The 26,133-nt window shown below is 40.6% G+C and overlaps 2 protein-coding genes across 5 annotated transcripts; one reads left to right on the top strand and one right to left on the bottom strand.

The window, feature by feature from the left end:
• The first annotated feature begins 231 nt into the window (after nt 1-231).
• Nucleotides 232-26,133, top strand: tbcd (tubulin folding cofactor D). Of its 3 annotated transcripts, none has more exons than XM_022752479.1 (39): nt 232-687; nt 807-857; nt 964-1,061; nt 1,251-1,352; nt 1,490-1,636; nt 1,906-1,961; nt 3,326-3,458; nt 4,176-4,221; nt 5,004-5,136; nt 5,405-5,547; nt 5,633-5,693; nt 5,828-5,902; nt 6,070-6,164; nt 11,225-11,381; nt 14,616-14,673; nt 14,764-14,793; nt 15,137-15,222; nt 16,106-16,186; nt 16,307-16,380; nt 16,509-16,626; nt 17,363-17,423; nt 17,512-17,534; nt 17,631-17,662; nt 17,778-17,840; nt 17,934-18,010; nt 18,165-18,246; nt 18,342-18,460; nt 18,587-18,678; nt 19,508-19,648; nt 20,404-20,487; nt 21,028-21,186; nt 21,630-21,768; nt 24,105-24,226; nt 24,616-24,693; nt 24,777-24,863; nt 24,961-25,048; nt 25,515-25,624; nt 25,730-25,814; nt 25,936-26,133. In XM_022752479.1, exons 1-39 carry the CDS (start codon nt 504-506, stop codon nt 25,954-25,956), a joined length of 3,591 nt encoding a protein of 1,196 aa, XP_022608200.1. In that variant the 5' UTR covers nt 232-503; the 3' UTR covers nt 25,957-26,133. The 3 variants fall into 3 exon arrangements, with proteins under 3 accessions (XP_022608200.1, XP_022608199.1, XP_022608201.1); XM_022752478.1 differs by having other exon boundaries at nt 25,933-26,133; XM_022752480.1 differs by lacking the exon at nt 20,404-20,487 and having other exon boundaries at nt 25,933-26,133.
• On the bottom strand, nt 6,228-10,276 carry znf750 (zinc finger protein 750). Of its 2 annotated transcripts, XM_022752482.1 has the most exons (3): nt 10,122-10,276; nt 7,324-8,615; nt 6,228-7,173 (listed from the first exon to the last, which is right to left on the bottom strand). In XM_022752482.1, the coding sequence occupies exons 2-3, from the start codon at nt 8,592-8,594 to the stop codon at nt 6,621-6,623; spliced, it is 1,824 nt and encodes a 607-aa protein (XP_022608203.1). In that variant the 5' UTR covers nt 8,595-8,615; nt 10,122-10,276; the 3' UTR covers nt 6,228-6,620. The 2 variants fall into 2 exon arrangements, with proteins under 2 accessions (XP_022608203.1, XP_022608202.1); XM_022752481.1 differs by lacking the exon at nt 10,122-10,276 and having other exon boundaries at nt 7,324-8,796.

Genomic DNA, 26,133 nt, shown 5'->3' with positions numbered 1-26,133 from the left:
GTGCTTGGTAAAAAAATCCCAAGAATAAAAATTGATAAAAAAATAAAGCACAAATAGACAAAAACAGTCCACCAGAAAATACAGATTTCTCATGCATGGTATTTGGTTAATGGTTTATAAACATTATGATAGTATTTACGACCTTAACTAGCAATGAATTTTGCTTATTCACAGCAACGACCCACTACTGGCACTTCTCGCTTACCGTACCGTACCGGGGCGGGGCGCGAACGCAATAACGACGTACTTTTGCAGGAGCACAACAGGAGCATCATAACAGACCAGGGAAAGTGTCACGGTTTTGTTTAGTGACATTACTTGCAGTTAGAGTACAGTCATTTTCACGTTAATACTTTATGGACTAATTACGTATCGTAGCTTTATGTGTAATAAATTCCATCGTCCCATGCTAATTTCCACACCCGTTCCTTTTGCTAATACTAGCTAGCTAACTGGTCCATTGCCTCTACACAGAGACTCTTTGCAGGTAAAGATTTTTCAAAATGGCCTTATCTGAAACAGAGAATGGGTGTTCCGGTGGGGAAGGGGGAGAGTCCGACGCTATTGTTACAGCTTGTGTCTTGAGCGGCTTCAGTGAGAGCGGCGAGACCCGGGCTCTCATCTCCAGCCTGCCGGAGGTCCACGGGGACACGGTGACAAGCGAGTCTGCGACACAGAGGTTCCTGGGTGAGGCAGTCCTCCGCAGAGTTGACGAATCTTCACATAAACAAATTTCAATCAGTGCTTTGAATGGGTGGTTTGAGCATGTTTGCTATGTATCACATTGTGCCCATTTCATCCCACAGTGATAATGAACAGATATCAAGAGCAGCCTCACCTGCTGGACCCACATCTAGGTACATTATGATAAGTATGACTCTGAAATCAATTTGTGTTAGTATTGTAGATTCATTTGAAGAATGTATATATAATTAAATTCCCCCACTCGTCAATTTTTATTAGAATGGATGTTGAACATGATACTGGATTTTGTAAGGAGTGAAAAGTCTCCCCCTTCACTGGTACATTTGGGTTTCAAGTTTCTCTACATCATCTGTAAGGTCAGTAAAAACAGTGTTCATACTGACAGTAGCTTGCCAAGTCAATTAAAATCCTCGACACCACACTGCACAGAGTAAAACCTGCAACACTCATTTTACTTACATAGCAAAGCTGTCCAGCCAATTCAGTAATTCTGCTTGATGACACAGGCCCAGGGTGTTTTTATTTATTTATATTTTTCTGGCTAGGTAAGAGGCTATAAAATCTTCATGCAGCTTTTTCCTCATGAGGTGGCTGATGTCCAGCCAGTTCTGGACCTGCTGTCCAGACAGGATCCCAAAGACTCTGAGGTGAGACTCTAATAAAAATAATAATCCTGTCCTACACAGCAATCACACCTCTGTGCATTTTCCTCCTACCAATTTTGCATGTGTTATCTTTGGTGTTGGATTTACTAGCTGCATGTTTTACCATGTACACATTTCAGACTTGGGAAACCCGCTACATGTTGTTGTTGTGGCTGTCCATGACCTGCCTCATACCCTTTGACCTTTCTCGCCTGGATGGTCATCTGGAGTCAGATGGAGGCATGGCCAGAGAGCCCACTATGGACCGTATTCTCTCTATTGCAAAGGCAAGTTAAGCAGATGAAATACTTTGAATTTGTTAACGTGTTTTATGTTGGAGAGATCGGTCCGTATGTCTAGGTCTTGCTCCCCAAAATGGCTTGTCTTTTGTTATCAGGATTCGTGGCTCCTTAGTGGTGTAATATGTGTACTGAATTTTATTTAGCCCTGGAGTATTTGTTTATTTGTAGCATTTGTAGCATTACTCCAATGTCATCATCATGATAACAGTCATGTATCATACAGTATGAATGACAGTGTTTTTGCTTCTTTGCAGTCTTATCTACTTGTCAGTGATAGTCCCAGGGATGCCGCATCTGTACTGGTATCAAAGTAAGTGCACAAACCAAACATGTACGTTTCACAGTTTGTAACAGTGGAACAATAATACCCTTTGATAAAACGTGAAAAAAACACGAGTGGCCACAAAATATCCCTGCAGGATGTTGATAGACAGGTATGAACAGGTATGAACTGATTCAATTTCCATCAAATCAATACCTTCCGAAACTCACTAATTTCCTACATACTGTGTGATAACGAACATAGGATCTGCCTTATAGCTGGAAATGAAGAAAACAATGAAAGGAATGAATGTGTGCTTACATCCACTACGACCTCTACTACACTTGCCTGTGTGCCTGATAGGACACACTATAGAAGAGGCCTGTGGATCCAGTTACTGCCAACGTTTGCTATATTGTACGTCAGTGAACTGTGTTGTATCATAAAGAGTGGAGAGTGTCAAGTAAAGCCGCAGTGTGTGTGTCACAAATGGTGTACCATTTACAAACGAGTTATCAGCATTAACTGGTGTAAACCTATATGTTGTTAGATGTCACACATCTATTGTTTGAATTATTAAATTAATAAGGATAGGTATTCTTTAAAAGGGAAACTGAAAGCAGAGAAATAATGTTACTAATCCTCCACCTTCATGTTTTGTCGTACTGAATGTATGCAGTGACCATGAAATGTGCATAAACAGTTTCCTTTAGAGGAAAACCAAACAAACCAACATTATCATCTGTGTATTTGGGCTATTAGGCTTCCTGCACACATTAAGGCTAAATGTCTACTGTATGTATTTTATGTAAATATTGTGTCAATCATGGACTTAAAAAAATGTTATTTACTAGAATGGCACTCAGTAGAGTCTATACCTCTGCCAAGGACAAACATTGTCTTCCACCAGATCCAGATTATCATCTGGATCGGCACCAAATTGTGCCCTATCTTCCAAAGTTTAGGAAAGACAAATTTCCATTTTATGCAAATCTAATGGACAGTTAAGTTTTATCTTATCTTATGTAATCTCAAGAAAGTGATAAAACATTCCTGGCTCTGCCCCTTTAACCAGATCTGCACCAATATTTAATGGGTTCTTCCCTGGCAAACGCCCTATCCCTCCACCAAGTTAGTTCAGTACTTTTTGTGTAATCCTGTTGACAAACGAACCAACAAACCAACAAACCAGCAGCCACAGATGAAAACATAACCTCCTTGGCGGAGCTAATAAAAACATAGCAACCTACTGCAAACACAAAATACAAACCATGTGAAGTTATAAACTGTAATTCGTTTTCTAACCAATAGAGGGCACGGTTGTTCGTGGAATGTCTCTTCTGGTGTCTACATTTGTTTATCTAGATGAAACCAATTATTTCTTTCTTGCTTTATTGTACATGACCCTACAGGTTCATGACACGCCCCGATGTGAAACAGAAGCGCCTCGGAGACTTTTTGGACTGGAGCCTCACCACTATATCCCAGACCAGTGACCAATCAATGAGAGACATTATAGTGCTGGATGGTGCTCTGCAGTCTCTGGTAAAAAAAACACACTCACTGATCATACTCCGTTGGTTTTGCGCACACACCGTTCTCTATTGTTTGTTTGAAGCCAGTGTCATTTGTGTGCACAGTGTATTAAAACCTGCAGATGATAGTTTACAAGAGCTGACATGACTGGTATGTTTCACCCAATACCGAATGTGGTTTTGGCAGGTGTGTAATGCACCTGCTACGTGTGTGGGAGCTACTGCTTCAAGTGTTTAATCCACAGCGTTAAGATAAAAGGTTCCTCTGCAAATGAGAACAGGGTTGAAGGTATTTTTGTTCCAATGGAAATCACTTTTCCAGCCTCTCACATTACATCTGTTTTCAATACAAATCGTTATCAGTAATAGAGGGTATTTTCTAATCATTTCCTGCCAGGTAAGATAATGTTTTGCAGCCCTCAAGCAAGTACATTACATTCATATTATTGGCACATAAACTTGAATAACTTGTAGAAAGCGCCCCTTTTTACTTAATGTCTATGAAGTCACTGTGGCCCCAGGCTGTGTGGTGCTTAGGGTGTTTCAAAGACAAAAACATAACTAGATGTGGCTTAATATGAATCTTGGTTTCTGAGACTAATGTGCAATGTTTCTTAGTGAAATACTTACTATTTGAAAATGTGTGATGCCTTCCCAAATGTTACTGCTATCATATGTCCTCTGTAGTATGTTAGATTGATTTGGTAATCTGATTTGTGTCCCCTAGGCAAAACTTTTCAAACATGGAAAACGAGATGACCTCCTACAGTATGGTAGGTTACAGTTTGTTCTGTGTTATATCTCTATGCAGTAAAGTAATGAATGAAGATCAAATTAATAATTAAGCAGTTCTGCTGGCCCCAGCCTGAACAGGTTTTTGTTTTTCACACTGAAAACTCAAAGACCCTGCGACCTTGTTATGTCAGTATCATATTCATTGTATGTGGGATTCAGCTCTGTGGGCTCTTCAAAATCTGGACTTCATAGCCTATAATGATATAATTTGATTCAATTGATTAAAGATCATGGCAGCAGGGTGGCATAATTAGGATGGCAGGAGTTATTGGAGCATGTTATTGTTACATTCATAGCCCTCAGTTCAGTTGCTCTTGCCAGTGGTAACAGAATGATTTGTGTTCACAAATCTTTTATCCAAATGTCATATGCCATGGGGGAGATATTTGAATGCATCATGTGATATGTCCCTAAAATAATACCAGAGCCCTGCTGTGAATGAAAATGTGAGTTCTTTGATAATTTATCCAGTGCATATTTTTAGCTACATGAAGCAGTTTCTGTAGAGACATTGTAGTTGTAGCTGGCAAGTGAACCTCATCCATGGCAGTTAGAATTATTTGTTTTTTGTGTACCTGTGATCTGCAAATGTCCTACATGTAAATAAAGGCATTGGCATTTCTTGGCCTCTAACCAGAGATCTCCCAAATCGCAAATATGCCTGTATGCTATGTATGTTCTGTATGTATTCATTCATTTATTTATTTCTGTAATGAAATTATAGTATTACATGTAATAATTATGACTCTGTGTTTCCCAGCTCCTACAATTCTGCAGTGTCTGGAACAGAAACATCTGTCAGAGAGCAGCCAGGCCATGCTGCGGAAGCTTGGTGTCAAACTAATCCAGAGGCTTGGTCTCACCTTCCTGAAACCACGTTTGGCTGCTTGGCGGTTAGACATAATAAATAAATTCATTGTGTGTTTACATGAAAAATTCATGTACATGTCATATCTAAAAGCATGGGTATTTTTCATGTAAAGAATCTTGTCAATTACCAATACTTTGCCAATTGTGGCTCCGCATTCCATTGGGAATTGCTTTATATCACTTCTCTTCCGAGCTAGTTTTTCATAGTGAGTAATGTCAAATGTGTCACAACACATTTTATTGTCATTGGTGAGATGTGTTTTGGAGCACTGAGCTTAGTGTCATTTTCAGGTACCAGAGAGGCAGCCGCTCTCTCGCAGCAAACCTTTCCATGTCCCAATCTGCTACAACTTCTGAAGCTGTGACTCCAGATATGGACACACAAGAACAGGAGGAGGACTATGACATACCTGAAGAAGTAGAGACAGTTATTGGTGAGTTTCGGACTCCACTTAGTTTAAACTGTTGTTGTAATATGTCTGCTCCTGAAATCAAATTAGCTAATTTGGTATTTTACAGAGCATCTGCTGGTGGGACTGAAAGATAAGGAAACAATTGTGCGCTGGTCTGCAGCAAAGGGGTAACAATCTGTCCTCACATAACAAATTTCTAACAGTTGATAACAAGTCATCCTTGTAGATACTTGTCTTCTGTATTGTTCATGTCAAAGACAGCATCTCCAAAAGAGTTAATGTTGTTTATTTAACCTTTCAGCATTGGGAGGGTGACTGGGAGGCTTCCCAAGGAGCTGGCGGATGAGGTGGTTGGATCATTGCTGGACTGCTTCAGGTAGGTTCATGCTGGGTGCATATTGGCTCTTGGCAACAGTCAGGCTCTGCTATTTATCATTTCTCATACTGTGTCCAGAATACCTGTCACACAGGGACAATTTTTCAAGCAGCCCCATATTCCAAAAACCTGTTCTATGTTTTGACCTGTGTGTGCTGTTTTTAAAGCTTCCAGGAAACAGACAATGCTTGGCATGGAGGCTGCCTGGCATTGGCAGAACTTGGTAGGAGAGGACTGCTCCTGCCTTCCAGATTAACAGATGGTATGTGCCCACAAATTCATATTGAAATATTTATTATATGACATGTGGACTATTATAAGAAAGTCAGTTTTTGTTTCTTCTTTATTCAAATTTTTTACATTTACAGAGTCAATCCATTGTCAACTTTCTATATTACAAAATATGTCCAGATTTAAATATTAAGAATACTTATTGCTTTTCACCTTTTCCAATCAAGTGTGAGAAAAAGTAAAATAATATTTACATACTTGTGTGAAGTCTTTGCATTTTTTTTTTTTAACAATTGACCTCGTGGCAGATTTTTACATGTTACATTTGCTCCTGCAAGCATTATCAAATCTTTCAGTGCTTAATTAACATTTTAACATTATTTTTCAATAAGTTGATCCTTTCCCATTGAGGCTTGCAGTCGTAAATGTTGGAGATGTTATGTCCTTATTACTAAATATTATAACAGTCAGAGTGTATTTGTTAGCATCAACGAGGCCTCCGTCTCAGAACCCGTCCTGGTGCTTTTCCTCTCTTGTGTGGTTTATGGCAGTTGTTTTCAGCCTGGCCACTGTTTGCTCTTTTCATGCCAGTTGCCTTAGTTTTGGGTGTGTGCTTGGTCTTCCCTGGAAAGTTAGGACTTGTAGCATCTGTGGAATCCTTTGAGGGCCCGTCTGCAGTGCTGAAGTCACATGCGGAGGCAGCAGAGCTTGCAGTGGCAAGTTGACAGAGTGCCAGTGCTGCAGTCTGCCTCTGGTCACATGGTTCTTCATGTAGCTCAGCATCGGGCCTCTGCTGGAGATCCTCAGGGCTGCTGTGAGAAGCTCGAAGGCTGAGGTTCAGAGGCAACTCATCCCCTTTTAATGTCTCATTGTCTAAGCACCTCAGTCCGTGGTCAGATGGGCTTTTTTCTTTATCCCGCTTTCTTGTTGAGAGGTTTAGGGGAGCCAGATCTTCTCTGCTGTCCTCATCCTCTTCTTCTGACATTTCAGGACATGGCTCAGAGACAGACATGGAGGAATATCTGCTGCTCTCAGCTGACCTGAAAGGGACAGACCAAAACTAAAATTTAACGGACTGACTACCATCACTGCAAATCAGGTTTCTGCAGTCAGTTAAGCCAAGAAAAAAAGATTTTTTTTTCTTGAAAAATTGAAAAAAACAGCAACTAGATTTGGTAAATTTTGCTTACCCTCCATCCACATGCAGAGTTCTTAACTGCAGCAAGCTTTCAGCACACTTTTCTTGTCTTGAGTCATGTTTGATGGGTTGCACGGCGCTATCTGCGTGTCCTTGTTCGGGAGTTGTTTGTGATTCATTTGTGCTGGTGTAGTGCAGGACCTCGGTGTCTCTCTGTATGGTGTGTGCATGGCTGGGTCTGTCAGGGGACCCCAAGGCTGAACAACCCGCTTTAGGGCTTAGCCTGGTTGCTTTATCTCCACTCTGCCCATGGTTGCTCTGCTCTTGTGTAGATGTGTTGAGGCTGTTGGGTCTGAGGCGTGAATATGTGTATAAGTCATAATCCTTTGGCCCAAGGGTCTGGCCGTACAAATCCAAAGGAATATATCTGGGTCCTGGAATTGGCATGGAGAGCTCATGTGGCCTGTACAGGGCATAATGCAAAGGGTGGGGCGGGTGAAGAGGGTGGCAGTATCTGTATGTGTATGGAGGAAAGAGGGAAGTGTGAGGTGCTGCAATGGGTTGCGGCACCACAGGCCTCTGGGGATCCAGAAACTCTGGCCGGAAAGAAGGAGAGTTTGGCTCATTCGCATGGGGATTTCCTGGGAGGTAGTATGATGGATAGAGGGGCCGGTCAGGCAGGAGATAAGTAGAGTATTCAGGAACCATGGCAGGGGGTAATGGTTTTAAGGGAATGGAAGATGACATTGTGCCCCATGGGAAGCCTGGTTGGTTGAAAGTAGGAGCAGGAGTTTGTGAGTCCTCCGACTGCTGCACAGATGACTTGAAGGCATCTGCTCCGTCACGGTTGGGTGTGACAGGGGAGAAGGCAGATGGGCGCGGCAGAGACTTGGCCTCATTGCTCTCCTTGTTCTCTGTCTCTGTAACTGTATTTGGTTCTGTCACATTCTGGCTGTCCTTGTTGACTGGACTCTCACACCCAACATCTACATGTTCTGTGTCTTCTCTGCTCTCATCTTTGTTCTCTTCAACTCCCTGTTTCTCAGGACTGCTGTTCTGAGCTGCTTGCTGGGGGCTTGGACAGTCCTTAGATTTGACAGGGACTCCCTTTGCTACAGCCTTGACCTGTCGAGCTGTTTGCCCGGTTTTCTGTGACATCAGGGAGATTGAGTTTTTACACAAGTTGTATTTCATGTGGTTGAAGAGGTGGGACTTCTCATTGCAGGTGAAAGGACACTGGAAACACTGGTACTTGAAGGGCTTGCCTGGCGGACGGGGAATGTAGTGGGGTCTTTTTGGCTTACGTTCCTGAGCAGTCTGCATCTTGATTCTTAGGCACGTTTCCTGAAAGAAAAATACAGCACATTGCAGTTGAAGAATTGGTGGTTTAGATTTAAATTTTTTAACTTCCTCTGTCTGTGTATATACTGAAGCTATTGGGGAATGTGACACTAAAGCATATAAGAGCAACTTATGAATCATTGCAGTTTTTGTGCCAGATTCTCACTGAGTAATGAGGCTGATAAAGTTGTTTGACTGGTTCAGGTGGAGAGTGGTTCTCATTGGCAGTTTTTTCTCTCAGTGTTTCTTTAGCTGCTCGGCCAGAAAAATCTCTCATTGCACAAAACACTGCACCCTCAGGCTAATGTATTTCTGCAACTGTTACTTCACAGTGGGTTGGACACCAAATACAGATATGGGTAAATATGTAAACCTATCTCCTGTATGCAAAAATGTACCTGCATGTTTGCATAGGTGCACTTGTGTCTTTGTAGTTTTGGTTGATTGGCAGCACCCTTCAGAGGCCTCAACTTGGCCTGTGCATTCACCTGCCTATCATTCTGATATTGCTCCACTCATCTGTCCTGTAAAGTTAGAAAACTACCTAGGCAATAAGTAGGCAGGAGATGGGCAGACTAGGCATTTACTAACATAGACCTGGAGGGCATGCAGAGACTTGCTTTCTCCCTCAACCTTACTAAACTCTTAGGCTGTCGGCGTGGGAACCACCAGCCACCTGCTTCCCATGACTACACCTGCGGGATGCACTCAGTTTCCCGTTCATCATTTGATGAGCTCACCAGCTCTGGAGACGCAAGTGTTTGAGAAGTAATTCTTTTAATAATATTTCATGTAACGTAGCAGCTAAAGTAGGCACAGCAGGTGGCATCTGAAGCGCTTCAGGCTCACCTTTGAAATGAAACATCACCTAAAGCGGCGAGTTAAGTGTTACTGGGTGTCGAGGAACCTGCTTGTCATGTGCTGTCGCAAGAAGTTGTCACTCAAGTTTCTGTCCAACTGTTGCAGCATGCAAAGCCACTCCCTTTTTAAGGAGTGAAATTCATTAGAAAATTATTTTTTAACATAAATCCTCTTCACTATGAATACAACCCAGTAAAAACCTTTCTGTTTTGTTTTTTTCTTCATAAAGAATATATGTTTGGATCCTAAGGTGTGGTCTTTCTATTTACATACCAGTCTGTATTTGTTATAAAGAAAAAAGACTGTTATTTAGCTAAGTTTAGTTAAGTATCTTAAACTTTTTCAGAAGGTCCTCGGCAGAGGCCAGGTACTTTAAGCAATACATGCATCAGTCAGGTCATCAGTCTTGGCAGTACGAGCAGGGGCTAATTAAAATGCACAGGTAACAGGTGCATGCAAAGCTTACACCTACCTTAAATACACCCTGCAAACTAGTAAACAGTACCATTACGAAACACTGACTACCAAAACTACAGAAAGGGTTTGACAGAGTGCTGTGAATAAATTAAAATGTTAATAAAGTTAAAGTAACCCAATGTTTCTTGCTTTTTAATGAAGAAAAGATTAAAAAAAGAAGAAAAAAATTACCTCCTCTGGTTGTAGCAACCGTGTCTTCTCCTGAGTATTAGGCCTGCAGAGAGCCACTCCACAATCCACAGCCAGTGTTGATCAGGACGCTTGCTCCAATATGTGCTAAGAGTTCAGAGTGTATGTGTGAGTGTGTGTGATGGTGCATGTGTGTGCTGTATTTGGTGATGTTAGTTGTGTGGTGAGTTCCTCTCTCTGAGGTGTTGTCTCACCGGTGGGTGGGGCTTCAGCCCAAACAGCAGTTCCCTCGGGCAACATTGATGCACCTGATATTAGTCAAGCCTCAAGCGATGATTTACATGATGGGGTTGAGTGGGGGGCTCCCACACCTTCTTCCTCTTCACTGCTCCCTCTCTTTTGTGGAAACAACCACACAGGTCTCATTCTGCTGTTACTGAAAATAACATGCTCATTTACATAAATGCATCAAGTCTCAAGTCAAGTTCACGAGCAAGCTGGCAAGATCGGCATGACATTTGCATACTTGCAGGTAAAATTGCTGCTGCTTTTATTTAGATTTACCTCACTTTTTATGTGAGCAGTGTACAAAGAAAATAATACAGACTTTCTCTGCTAATCATGTTGTGCTTCCTTTCCCTGATATAACACAGAGGTGCCACCATATTTGTTGTTGCCTGGCCTTGTACAACCTTATTTTTTTTGCTTCTTTCTGTCAATTCTAAATAATTTTCAAGGAAGACCACCACAAAACAGTTCTCGGTTTATTTCTTAATGTGCTGCAAAGGGATTGCTTTAAATGCATGTAACCATAAAATGAATAAAACCAGAAAAGATTACAACTGTATGGAGGCCTAATATATGGGAAAAAAATGTTAATTTGAAATAATAAAAATAAAAATAGTGTAAAATAAATAGGGAAACAGCACTCATAATCATGTAATAATTCAGTTACTTGCTACTGGTTTTAGTCCAGGGATTTTGGCTGTCAGGTGTGAAGCTAAAATAGTGATTTGAACTCTCCCTACTACCAAGGTTGCATACAGGAAATGTAATGTATGCTTTGGACATAGTTTTCCTTCTCTTGTCTTAGCTTTTTGTTTTTGAGGTAAAACTACTCATCCATTTCTGTTGTCTGCTTGCAGTTGTGCCACTCATCATCAAGTCCTTGACCTACGAGGAAAAGAGGGGGGCATGCAGTGTTGGTTCCAACGTACGTGATGCTGCCTGTTATGTGTGCTGGTCTTTCGCTAGGGCTTACGAACCCAAAGAACTCGAGCCTTATGTCACTCAGATTGCCAGGTAATCCTCTTCTTCTTTCCCTTCCCATAAAACATGTCAAAGTCAAGTCAGAGTTTATTATAGCCCGATATCAATAGTATGTCTCAAAGGGCTTTACATAAAATAAAACATAATGAACAATAAAAATGTAAAAGGTGAGAAAAATAACATATAAAACATTATAAACAAAACATTTAGGATATTTAAGTATATCAAAAGTGAGGTACAATACAACAATATAAAATACACCAGTCTCCTGTATATTCATAGCTGGATCCAGATGAGAAAACACATGTACAAGAATGTGTAACATATAGTACATTTACAAAACCTTGTGCATGTGAAAGTGAATGTAAGCTGGATAACCATAACTGGGGGTCCTGGAGGCTCACCTGGTAGAGTGCGTACCATTTAGACTTAGTCCTTACTGCAGCAGCCTGTGTACGAGTCTGGCCTGTGGCCCTGTGCTGCATGTCATCCCTCCTCTCTCTGCCTAACTTTCCTGTGTTTCTTTCATTGTCACTTATAAAGGAAGAAAGCTTGAAAAAATAACTTAAAAAAAGCTGGATAACCATAATTTAGTACTTCGGGCAGTCTAAATGAGGTTGAAGGCAGATGCTAATAGATGAATCGTTCAAGACGATTCCAGAGAAGAGGGGCTTGGTAAAAGCCACCCACTGATGTTTCTTTTATTTTTGGAGACCAGCATTTTGTGCTCAGGCGTAGGTTGCTACAAAACCACACTAAGATCCCTTATATCTCATATCTGTCATGTGGACTGTTTCAGTGATGTAAAAGTGAATCTTATTCATTTCACTAATAATAAGCTTGTTATACAACTTCACTCTTCTCCACAGGAAAATGAAAAAGCTAGGGTCATCTACAAAATAACAATGGTACTTGTTTGCAGTTTTCCATTTTAAATAGCTCTTGCTACTATTTGTCCTCACTGTGTATGTCATGGACATTTTTACATAGTTATTTACATCAGAATAACATCACCGGTATGCCATAATTGCCACCCTCACAACAGGATCTTTTCTCTCCCCTGACAAAGGAGGAAAGTACAGCTCCAACGTGAATAGAGCTGAATAGAAACAGAAGTTGTAGGTGTAATAAACTGGCATCTGGGTGTATGTTTCTTAGCTGTATAAAAAATGGATCCGCTACAATCAAGAGTTTGAAGTATAATACACAATTTAAGTAATCTGTAAGATTTTTAGGTGGCTGCTCATTGTGAATTGCATTATAATTGTAATTTGCATAGAAACTGCAGGATTTACCTCTGAGCAGTTATTTACTGCCTCAAACCAGTTTTTCTGTGTCACAGCAATCTTGCATGTCCCCACATAACTGGAACACATACTTGTGTGTTGCTTTTGTGCCTCTGTTCTGTAGAAGATTGCAGTATGCTCTTAACCTTAATTACATAGACTGATATAAAGATCACTGCTGTTGGGAAAATCGGTTGTGGGATCATAACCACCAGAAGTGTATTTTTCATTTTTTTCACATTTTGTTAAATTGCAGCCCTGTGCTGAAATACAAAAAAAACATTTTTCCCTCATCTACCATCACTTAATACCTCATAATGTCAAGTGAAAACAGACTTTTGAAATTTATCTCAGGTTCCTCTCATTTCTCTTGATCATACACCTTTAATGGAGTCCACCTGTGGGGTCTATTTAAGGTCTCACAGCTGACTGCATATCAGAGCAAAAAACAAGCCATGAACAGGAAGCCCTGCCTACAGAGCTCAGAGACAGGGTTTTGTCGAGGCACAGATCTGGGAGAGGCTATAAAGGAATTTCTGCTGCATTGAAGGTTCAAGAGCACAGTGACCTCCATCATTCTTAAATGGAGGAATTTCAGAACAACCTAGAGGGACTCTACCTAGAGCTGACTGCCCAGCCAAATAGATGAACAGTTTTACTGAAACTGAAGGGACTGGATGACAATTGTTTTTTTTGATGTAAATGCTAGAATGAGAAATGGCTTATAGGGATTTCTTCAAGGATCAGAAACAGGAGCTTGCATTAAAAGCAATGAGTAACATCTTGATACTTGCACATCTGCTACCAGTGCAGAGAAACTAAGGTGCAATATCATCCAGTGACGTGCATTCAGTCTTTGTCACTGGTAACGGTTTGCCTCCGCCTTGATCTCTTTTCTCTCGGCATGCATGTATGGACCTGTGGCCTCTGACTGTGCAGACCAGCTCTGCAGAGTCAGTTTGAACCCCTGCGACTACCATTATCATCAGCAGTCGCGACAACACCCTCCCTCTCCCTAGACTACAGGATTGCCAGGTTTCGCCTGTTGCTGTAGGTTTCGGTCGCCGTTTGGCAGTAACCCTCAGACAAGCTGATTCCTGCTCTATTCATCACAGCTTGATGACATTTACAGAAAACTCACTTTTGTAAGTGACTTGGGGGCACATGCATATATACAGATGTACAGTTACTCAGATACACAGTGTACCTATTAATTGTAGCAGCCACAAACATATTTCAGAATCAGGACACTTTTTTGTTTCTAAGCCTTTAGGGTAAGGGCAGTTAGTTAAACCGAACCGGGGCAGTTAATAGAGCTCCAGGCCTGAATCTTGCTGTTTGGAGGCAGGGAACATGGGAAGAGAGCAAACAAAGCCAACAGCAGTTAATGTCCGGCTGTCATTGTGATGTATTAATGTTGGCCCCTCTTCAACAACCAACATTCACACATCCACCCCTCCTGAAACTCGTACAGGCAGTGTGGAGTGGATGGATGCTGAGGTCAAAATGTAACCACACACAACTTCCCATATTGCAGGGGAGTGGTGGTTGGTTAATCATCCTGTGGCTGCGTCTACCTGCTGTGCTGGGAACTTATGCATCACAACAAAAGATCTGTCTCATAGCGATGGTGCAACCTAGACTTTGACATCATTTTAAAATCTGAGTCAGAGATTCTAAACAAATTATTGAGGTGTTGATATGTTGTTGGTGTAACAGTGCAGTGTTACTGAAGTGCTGCCAATATGTGTGTAAATAGGTGCCAATTTTTCCAAGCTGCAAAAAGATTTGTAAAAAGGGATCATATCCAATGGACTAAAGTGTTAATTGCAGAATTGTAACTAGTAAATGATTATTGCATTTTTAAGCATTCTGTGACTGTGAAGTAACCTTTTGCATTGCATGCAATGGATAATTCTTGGTGCAGGTCTTGCATCAGATGATTTTTCTTCAACAAGTGCTTTGTTGTTTCTCTCTGCAGTGCTCTGCTGATCACAGCTGTGTTTGATCGAAATGTGAACTGCCGCAGAGCCGCCTCTGTAAGTTCTCTGGTCAACATCCTAAGATCTATGACTAAAGATTTACACTTAAATGACACATGTTCATTTTTATGTCTCATTTTGTCCCAGGCTGCCTTCCAGGAGAATGTCGGCAGACAGGTTTGTGACCGCGGTATTATTGAGGACTTTTGCTTTGTGACTACTACTGTGATTTGAAGTTTATTTGCTGCCAAATATCCAGGTCTTGCTCAAACTTGTCTTGTTATTGAAAGCTTTTGAAGCTGAGAAATAGCCTCCTATTAATACTCCAAGGCACCAACAAACTCTTAATTTTCAAACAAAACTCTGTTGAAATCTGAAGTCATTACTTGAATTTGGAGCCGAATCAGTTATTTCCCATCTCACAGTCATTTGCTCAGTATTGAACAATACAGCCATCTTTAAACATTTTACTGAAAATGTATCAGCTTTTTTTTTTTTTTGCTTGTTTGTGTCTCAATAGGGCACTTTTCCTCATGGTATTGACATTTTAACTACAGCAGATTACTATGCGGTTGGGAATCTCAACAACTGCTATCTGAACATCAGGTAAGAAACAATGTATTTGCATTGGCAGATCTTTAGTGCTGGTCCTTTACTGACATTTTTTTTTTATCATAAAATACTCAAGAGAAGCTACACTTGGTGTGCTGTCCAAATACGTAGGACAGCACACTTGTTCCAGCAGACTAAATAATAAAGTGGGTTAGCAACGGGTACTGCACCATCCTTCCTTATTGACATAGCACAGATTTTAGTTCTACTGTCACATGTAGTCATCTGGAAGGAAACCGGAAAGTACCAAACAGAAATGAGTCCAGCTTCATAGCTGAACTTTTGGCCATAAAATTTTCTTCCCCTGTTCCTGTCCCATCAGCCAATAAGAAAAATGCATTCAAGTCAAAGGAATGTACACTTTTTATTTATTTATTTATTTTTTTTTACAAATACAACTAAGTATTGGAAATTGTTTAATTTAACTAATGTAATGTGGCACTAAAGCAAAGCTATCAAAATCTAGTGTTATTACACACAGAACACAGACAATTGCTCATGTTACTTTATAAGCACAGTTTAGTTGGTTAGTTTATAAAGAATCTGTGTTTATGAACAGCAGCGCCTTTCTTTGACTATCTGACATGTATGGAGTGATCTATGTCCATTCAAACCAACATAGAAAAACTTTCAACCCTTTCAAGAATTTTCACCTCTGGCAGAAATACAGCAGAGCAAACATTCAAGCAGTGAAAAGGGATAAAGATGCTAGCCTCAGGGTATGACTGCAGAACTGTACATAACAAGGAAAATTAAATAAAGAAAATGTAGAAAATGATGAGAGCTGACTGAAATTGATTTTTCTCCACTCTTTTGAATGGTTCCAGAGACGTATTAAACACAGGTATTCATTCTTAGTTTTTTTCTGTTCTCGCAGTGTTTACATAGCTAGTTTCCCAGAGTACACCAATGCTATGATAGACCATTTGATAGCCATGAAGATCAATCACTGGGATGGGTAAGTACTTGAATTTTCCTTCCCACATAATGTCAGCAAATATGTCAAATGTCAAGAAATAGATATTATAGTTCTGTTTTTATCTCTTAAACAAAACACCTTATTCTTTATGTTTTGCAGTGTGATCCGCGAGCTTGCCACAAAAGCGCTCCACAACCTGACGCCTCAAGCGCCTGATTATATGGCAACAACAGGTAAACAATGTCACCTTACCTGTTCCCCTGGCAATGTAGAGCTTTCATTGAAAGGAGCTTGCTTGGAAATTGACTGGAACCTGTAATTATTGGTCAATGGTCAATGCTTTCTTCCTTGTTGGTTTTAGTTTTGCCACAGCTGTTGCCAGTGGCGGTGGGTCTTGACCTCCACAGTCGCCATGGAGCTATCCTGGCATGTGCAGAGATCACACACGCTCTGTACAAACTGGGCCTTCAGACCAACAGGTAGACGCTTAAGTAAACACTCAAAAGAACATTGAGCTAGGTGTGGATGTCATATCATAGTCTAAGCTCCATTTTGGGAATCTGATATACTAGCTTTAGCTTTACATTTGAGGCACAATGATAATCCTCCGTTATTCTGCATGATAAATACCCTGCGATGTTTGAAACCCAGAAGCTTGTTTAACAACACCTACCCTTAACCTAGAGGTATTTCCAGAATCCTAAAAGGCTCTTCTAACCATCTGGATAAAAAAAAAAAAAAAAAACATTCTGTAACATTTTTATTTTGCAGGGGAAGGAAACAGTTTTCATCCAGAACAGTCTGAAGAGTCTTCAAATACCTTCATTCTAGGTTTTTCAAACATCACTAGGTATTTAAATTGTAGAGAAATGGATGCTTACCAGTGTGACTTGAATGTAACAGTAAAGCTAATACATGAAAGGTACAAACTGGTTTATCCTAGTCCATATTCTTGAATTTTTTTTTTTTTTAAACTTCTATCTGAATAGTGGTAATATTCTGTGAAGACGAGCTTCTCACAAGCATGGTGTGAAATTTTATGTTAGTTAGAAAGGGCAGCTTTGGGAGCTGTGTGTCTGTCGCTCAAAATCTACTGATGATCGAGCTTCTAAACAAAAAAAGATACATTGATAATAGCAAATACAATTCAGCAATAAGAAATGCACCTTCTCCTCTGTTCCATGAATGATGCTTCTCCCTGTATTTGTCGTTTAGGACTGTGCAGGACATGATTTCTTCAGAATGTGTGGATGCATTAAAAAACATTCACCAGATGGTAAGGGTACCTCAAGCAGAAAAAAAATTAGCTTCAAACTGTCAAAATGTCTTGTTTTGCTGATTTTCATTTGTGGACACACTTTCAGCTGCATGGCAGAAAACAGTACAGGTAGGCAGACTGAATTTAACTTTCTGTTAGCAGTATGGTAAAAAACAATCTAAATATTGTTTCGGCTTCATATTAAAATTATGCTCTCTTATGCAGGGGTTTTGGTGGAGAACTCATGAGACCAGCAAGTACGTCTAAAAGCAAACGTTGAAATGTATTTAATGGTTTTATTGGTTCAAATATTAAAGACAATGCTATTTTCTCATAATACAGCTGATATGATTGATGTTGTCTTTTCTCCAGTGTGCGGGCTCATAGAAAAGCTGTCCCTGTCCAAAATGCCTTTTAAGAATGACTCTGTAATCAGTAAGTTAATTATTTCACACAGGTGCTATCATGCTCTTCATTTCGTTCACTATAACACCTAAAAGTATCTAATGTTGTGACACTGTGTTTCAGCTGACTGGCAGTGGCTTATCGATGACACCATAAAATCTCTTCATCTCCATTCCAGTGGAGCGAAGGATGGCATTATGGTAAGCTCAGTATTTCTTTAGAAAGCTGAAGCGATGCCATGGATGAATGAAAATGCAAATTTTCCTTTTTACTAACTATTTTAAGAAATTCAAATTACATCATTCAGAAAGATTATTTATTGTTTACTCACTGATCTTCCTCCTGTGTCTGCAGGTTGCAGTGATATCAGCCTTGTCTGCCTTGTGTGAGGAATACTACCAGGCCCAGGCAGGCCAGGCTGACTCACAAATGCAAGGTAGGTTGAATATTGTTTTCTAATTCCACGAGTTATACTTTGTCTCAATTTGAAAATAATCTCTGCATGGTATGTGTCTACTTGCACATGTGTAGATGTCCTGGTGTCTCAGTACATCGAGGGGCTGAAGAATCCACAGACGCTCACTCGTTGTGGATCTGCCCTTGCCCTCGGCTGTCTGCCAAGATTTATGATCCATAGCAAACTGAAGCAGGTGGGTTTGAAGTTATGTGCACATTTTCAAGCCATTTGACATGTCACTGCCTTAGTATTTAGGTATAAAGTGTGTGTGTGTGTGTGTGTGTGTGTGTGTGTGTGTGTGTGTGTGTGTGTGAGATAGATCTTTGAAGGCCTCCAGCAGATGTGTACTGTCAGCCAGAAGGATGGGAGTTTTATAGAGGCGAGGAGAGATGCCGTCCGAGCAATTGCTCAGTGAGTACTCCTATACATTTTTATTGACTTCTCATTTTAGCACCTTCTGTCTCCAGTTTTGTTTTCTATATTTTTATGCCTCCATGCCGGCGACAGCCAGGCCCAGAGTCATTGTGAGTCACTTTTCTTGTGAATGCAATATCTCAGTAATGCCTTGAGGGAATTTCTTCAAATTTGCATTGAAGTCCATTTGGATTCAAGAATGAACTGATTAGATTTTGGTGGTGTCAAGGTCATGTGACTTCACAAAACATATTTTTGGCCTCTTGAATATGATATCTCAAGACCCTAACTCATGAATTCAAGTGCTAATTATGACACAATTTAAGACAAATGTTTAATAGGATAAAATTAAGTGATGAAATTTTATATCCAAATGGTCAAAGGTCAATTTCACTGTGACATCATAATGTTCTGCAAAAACACTTCAGGCCATTATTCAATGCTGTAACTTAGGAAGGGGAGATTGTGACTATATTTCCTGCAACTTGGCTGGTTGGCGGAGGAATACAACCATGAGCCAGTAATTCTAGTAGTTATTTGTTAAAGGTTCGGGCTTATGTCACTAAGGCCCCTCTGTGTTTCCGCTGTTCTTTGTCTTGCCTGTCTGCTAGCTAAACTGCGTGGTTGTGTAGGCTGTAATGCTAGAATAAACAGTTGGCTGACTATACCTGCAGGACCTGAATCACATGTCCATCCATTTGTTTTTTGAATACTTATTTTTGTTTTACATCTTTCCTCAAGCTTAAAATTTCATCTCATTACCCCTGTTCATGTGATAACTTCCTTGTTTCAGTACGTGAACGTTTTCTTTTTCACTCTGCCTCAGAGTGTGTGTGAAGGCCGGAGTTTGTGCCCACGGTTCCCCAGACTCCACTCTATGCTCAGAGAATATTGCCAAGGTGTATGGTACACTGCTCGAAAGCATGAACGACTACACAACAGACAGCAGAGGGGATGTAGGGGCCTGGTGAGTGAACTTCCACATCGACATACATATGTAAATATATACGCAAACGCTCACACTTGGCCCACAAAAGCACACATGCCCTTTTAATTTGCCTCAGGGATTAGGAATGTTCCTCTGCCTGAGGTGTCTGGTGTTCTTCTGTCCCTCCACCTCGGGACATGAAGACATGACATTTATGCCTGTCTCAGTAGTAGCCCCAGGCCATGCTTACCGACTCGCCAGGAATGCCACCAGGCTTGTCACTTGTCCTCAGAACATGGGAGGAGCTGCTTCTTTCTGGCTGTCTACATTGTTCCTCCTTTACGCACCCTTATTGCTCTTGTCAAATGTTTTCTTTTCTCACACCACAGTTTTCTTGTGTATTTCAAACCCACACCCACACAAGTACACATTTCTTTCTAATTTTCATTATATTTATTATTATAAATCTTTGCCTCACATTTGACAAAATAGCCATTAATCAGGGGTTCCACCAGTTGCGCTGCACCTGTTTCAGGGTGACTTTTTAAGTGATTAATGATTCACATAAACAAATTGTGCCCTGCAGCCATGAAGCTAATTTAGCTGTAAAACTGTCAAATCCAGTGACACTGAAATACAATCTTCAAATGGGGTTTTGCATCCTTATCCCAGCTTCTTTTAAATTCTTCTATAATAGATTGTTGACAGCATGATGACTCTGATTGGTGAGCGTAAAGTACATTCAAGCTGATGTCATTGCATGCATAAAATCTCCACTTTGTCACTGTGCTCAGGGTGAGAGAGGCAGCGATGACTAGTTTGATGGATGTGACTTCGCTGGTGGCCAGCAGTGCCCCAGAGATCCTTTCGCCATGCCTGTGAGTTGAAATCTGAAAGCTCTGAGTAACACCAGCTCTTTACTCCTTTTTGTTAACCTTGCTATACAGCTACAGAAACTCTTTACACTGTAACACATCTCCAGCAGTGAGTAAAGTTGTAATATCAATCGGTCTCAGACTTGTTGTTTGTTCATGGCCTGAGTAATCTTTTATTTGTGTCGCCTCAATATCTCAAGGTGTGGCTACAATACCTCAGCACTAAGTTAGATCATGTTGGTTTTGAATTATAATACAGGAGCAGGATCAAAAAATTACATAACATTTACTTTTACTGTTGATTGGATACTAGTTGATATTTAAAAAAAACAGTCATGTCATGGTAGTATTCACACCCAGTGTTGCCTTTGGGCTTATTCACAGTGTAAGATTAATTAATGCATAATAATGTCGCCTTTGATCTGTCACCAGAATTGTAGCTCACAGGAATAGAATTAGTGAATTAATCATACCTTAGTGAAGTTGTGACAGCTTGCTTTGATATCTCATACACTTTTCTATTTTCTACTATTCTGTGTGCAGTGTGAATCGTATGATGTGCTGCCTGGCCCAGCAGGCAGCAGAGAAGATTGACCGATACAGAGCCCATGCTGGCAACATCTTCCTGCACCTCCTACACAACGCAGACCCTGCAGTACCCCACATCCCCCACAGAGAGGAGCTGCTAAACATTTTCCCAGTGTGAGTTACTCTTGCGTAATTTACTGTGACAGTTGCGGTGATTTTAACCAGCCTTTTATTCCAGACTGTTTTGCTTGTTTGGTAAAGTCACTTAGCTTCATACAAGGTGCAGTAAACTGAAAAAACCTAAGGCACGGTTTTTCAAGGTTCTTGGCAAGTGGGTTGTTCCAAGCATCTGTCTCTTCATGTGATCCCAGACTGACTCCATGAGATTGAGATCAGCCTAGACCATCTGTCACAGGAGTTTTTGTACTTCTTGTTGCTGAAGATAGTTCTTTATGACTCTCTCGAATTTGGGACCAATCAGACGCCTCTCTGATGTTATTGTGTGATGGATGAGAATCTTTTAAGTGCCTAAAACCTTTGCACGGTACTGTACATAAAGTATACAATTGCATGTACAGTAACTTTTTATCTTTGACTCAACTTGCTATGTCTTTCAGTGAGACCACAACCAGTCTGAACTGGAATGCTCCCTCCCAAGCTTTCCAGTATATTACCCAGCTGCTTGGACTGCCTCAGTATCAGTACCACACCCTGCTGGGACTCACTGTGTCTGTGGGAGGGATCACCGAATCCACAGTAAGTCAACTGTGATGGGAGGAGTGGAGCATTGTCAAATCAGAGCAGTATGATTTAAAGATGAGGGACAAATTTAAGGGAAAAACTAAAAACAAATGCAGACACTTCCATACAGGACACAAGGGATCGCTGAATGCTCAATTAATGACTATAAATCAGAAAGTTTCAGTCAACCCCACTGAACACCAGTGGGAACTTTGGGACCTGCTTGTTAAACAGCTCTCTCCACCATCATCAACAAAACACCAAATGAGGGATTATGTTTTGAAACAATGGTAGAATGGTAGTGTTCAATACAGACTTGTACAATCTTGGATGAGGAGAACTGAAGCTCTCCTGGCAACTCATAGTGGCGTCACATCTTATTAGGATGCTTAATCTTGTTTTTCCTTTAATTTCTCACTAATCTGTATTTTATAAAACTTCATTTTCACCTACAATTGAATTGAAGCGCAAAAGGTTCACATAATGATGAAAATTTAAAAATAAATGACGCTGGAATGAGCATATATGGAGTTGAGTTAGAAATATAGTTGATTTTGGCATTTTATTGCTATTGAATGTTGTTCCAACTTTTTACTGCTGTAATGAAATGCAGAAAATATTACATTTAATAGAGACATTTAATGGTGTATCATCATCATCACTCATTAGTTATCTGGCATGGCTTTACATGCAGCACTGGTCCATTTCATTGTAGAAATTTAATTTTCATCACATATAATCATATAATAAGGCTTGCCTGTTCGTTGGGGGAGTGCATGCTGCTTTGTTTTTTCTTATTTTGGATGGTAGTAAATCCTGCTGCCAGTAATAAACTGGCAAAGTCAGCTCTTAGTTGTTATTATTTAGGAGGAAATTAGACCAGCAGGGGGAGCCATGTGTCTTATCTAGTCTACTCAGTCCTCTGCAGTCCTGCATCAGAATAATCTTTCTTTCTCTACGACAACTGACTTTCACTAACTTCTTAAAATCGAAGATCAGGCATTGTGTTTTGACTTATCTCCACCCTGTCCCAACTTGCAACTCTGCGCCAGCCACCTGGGCTTCAAGCATTGATGCACACTTATCTAGAACAAATTGATCTGACGGGTCCCTCGTGGTACTGGCAAGAGAGATTTTCCCATCAGTTCAATCTTTGCATCGCGGTGCTAAATAACAACTTTAAAGCTTGTCTACTGCTTTCCACTCCTGACCTTTTGCTCACCATCACTTGGGAGACTCAACTGGGGCCCCAAACTGGGGTTGATCAAGTTCTCCCTCCTCCTCTTCCTCCAGTATGACCTAACCTGTTAAAACCAATCATTCGAAAAGGTCCTGCCTGTAAAGATTTGTGATGGTTGGGTTATTTTTAACTTTTACTGTTTGTGGATATAATAAAGAAAAATAAGTTTAAAGCCTGTAATAGCAGCAGCAAGGTCAGTAAAATTGAACTCATCTGCCAATGGAGGCTGTAAACATATTCCCTTGGAGACGATCTGGCTCTCGTCTTGCATTTACCTCCTGCTCTCCCAGCCTTTCTTTGCCACAGATACATCCTCAGAGACGGGAAGGACTGATATGTTTGTACAGGGTTGCATGCAGGAGACTGAGCCAAGACTGCATCGATACATGGGCCAAGATTACCATTCTCACACCACAGGCGCATACTCACACAGGCCAGAGAGAGATGGAGCATCCACCAACTTTCCAGGAACTGCCTTGAAGGCCAGCCTAAATGTAGAGAGAGCATTCAGTACAGCCCTGGAAAAGCCAAATAGCAGAAACTGTCCCAAGTCCCAAGAATGAAAAAAAAAATTCTGCACCAACAAGTATTTTTTAGTGCACAGGTGTTTCACAGTATTTATGGGTATAATTTTTGGTTGGCTGATTATTGAAACATTCATTGAAACACACAAATAGAAAACACAGATTATTTTGTACTTGACTGTAGACAAAAAAAATCACACACAAATTTTCCATGTAACTTTGTTTATCTGTAGCACATTGTGTTGCTATGTTGCTATGTCAAGGTTTGACGCTTTCTTTCCGGTAGTCTGGTGATAACATCTATTTATCTTTTCAAGGCCCCTCAGGTTCACACTCATGTACTCATAAGCACACCATCCATTTTGAAAGTACAAAATGTTACAACATGGCAGTGATATTATACAGGAAATCAGAAAATGTTAAGCAAATCTCTTTCATTTCTTACAGACAGTGATAGTGTCATATAAACAGTCGTAGTTGCACCCACCCTCACCACGATGAGTGGAAGCCTGTCTATTTTAGTTCACTAATCTACGCATCAGGCTGCTGCTCCAAGTTAACTGCTGCTCTCCACGGCCTCTGTTCAGGTGCATTTTTCTTCCCAGTCATTGTTTGACTATCTGAGAGGGATCCAGGAAAATGATGTCACCCTGACACAGTTTGGAGATACTTTGCTGAGCATTTTCAGAGACAATCTCCGCAATGACAGGTACATGTGCACACACACTAACACACACCCTTTTTCTTTTCTTCTTCTTTTTAAAATCACATTAAAATTTTCTTTTTTATGTGCGGCAACATTAAACTATTGTTAATAATACTGTAAAAATATTAGCTCATGGAGCCAGCTAAAGTTAGCTTTCACGTCTCATTACCAGCCTTTGGTTTCACAGTGGAGCTCCTGTGATGTGGAAGAGCTTGTGGGGAAACTTACAATAACTTATCTAGCATCTAGCATCCCTCTCCCCATTCCCATGCTTTTGTGGACTGATCGGGAAGCTGTGAAGCAAAACAACATCCACCACCCCTGAGGAAAAAAATTTCATTTCAGTAAATCGTCTCTCCGATGTGACTGTTTTCTTTTCCTTTCTTTTTTAGGGTGACTATTCCTTTTCTTAAGATGCTCAATCAGATGCTCGCCAACAGCTGCTTTGAAATCTTCACCACAGAAGAGAAGTGAGTGCTGTGACATCTTTGTTTAAAAAAATGTGGATGACATCTACTAGGAACTAAGTTTTTCTGTATCTTTGTTTTCTAAGTCATCAGTTCTGTGTGGATCTTTTGGCTCTTTGTAAAGAGTTCAAGAAGTCCAAAGATATTTCCAAGCTGCGCGCCTGTATAGCTGTGTAAGTCTCCATCTCATTGACTATAGTGTAAACATTATATACATCACTGAAGCAAAATGAAGCATTCATGATGACTGTGCTGACTGGTGTTTCCCAGCTTCTGTGGGCTGATCCAGTTCCAGGGTGAGGTGAGAAAGAAGGTTTTGTCCCAGCTGCTGATGCTGCTCTGCCATTCCTTCCCTGTGGTAAGTTCACAAGACAAGATGTGTATACAATCTGAACAGATGCATAACACAACGGAAAAACTGCGTTTTAGAATTAAAGAAATGCAAAAGTAATGTTCATGGTACAAAATTCACACTTGCCAAATGCCACTTAAATTTGTCTTTAGCTTGCTAAAAAGCATAAGTATTGATGCTTTTAACTGTGCTAGTTACAAGGCCCTAGGAATGGAGATGGTCCATATATGCTAGTAAGCAAATGTTAGCATGCTAACACACCCAACTCGGATGATGAACATGGTAAACATATCTGTTTAACATCACCATGTTAGCATTGTCACTATGAGCATGTTAAGCTGCTCAAATCACTGTGCCAGTGTACAACTCACCGAGTTGCTAGCGTGGCTCTAGACTCGTTTGTGTTTTTACATTTCTTTGTGTAACAACAGCTAAGACAAACAAAATAACTGGTTCTTTCTTACAACTGTAGATAAGAAAGACCACAGCGGGCCACATGTATGAGATGCTGCTGACCTACGATGATGTCATCGATGCAGAAGTGTTGGATGATGTAATGACCATGCTAAGTGATACCAACTGGTTAGTGGTCACATTGGATGTTATGTTATTAAATATTCTTTAATTGTTAAATTCATTCAGTGCGTACAGTATGTGACATGTTATCGTGCTGGGTGTCCGTTCCAGGGAGAGCGACCTTGCTACAGTACGGCCTCATAGGAATCAGCTTTGTGACTGGTTGGGAATTCCCAGGCCACAGGTGGTTGCCAAGGTAACCATTTAACTGACATTAATTAGCTAAGTGCTTGATAGGCAGCAATTATGTGTGTTATTATGTGTCATCCCCCCCATTGCACTTGGAGTTAACCTTACCCCCTGTCTTTCATCAGCAGAGCCCTGTCCAGGTTTCCTGATCACCTGCCGCTGTGAAAACCAGCAGGAAATAATGTAGGTGGATAAAATCCCATAGAAAATTAGGAATGGACTGCTTTCATGAAGAAGCTGCTCTGTATCATTAGGTCTGTCCATCTGCCGAAAAACAACACATGGAATGAATCACAATCAAATTTTATGTGACAATAAATGGATGA

This window comes from Seriola dumerili, unplaced genomic scaffold (assembly GCF_002260705.1).
Source record: "Seriola dumerili isolate Sdu_G_001 unplaced genomic scaffold, Sdu_1.0 BDQW01000169.1, whole genome shotgun sequence".
Lineage (NCBI taxonomy): Eukaryota > Metazoa > Chordata > Actinopteri > Carangiformes > Carangidae > Seriola > Seriola dumerili.
The sequence above is the reverse complement of the archived record's forward strand: the minus strand, read 5'-3'. Positions and strand labels throughout refer to the sequence as shown.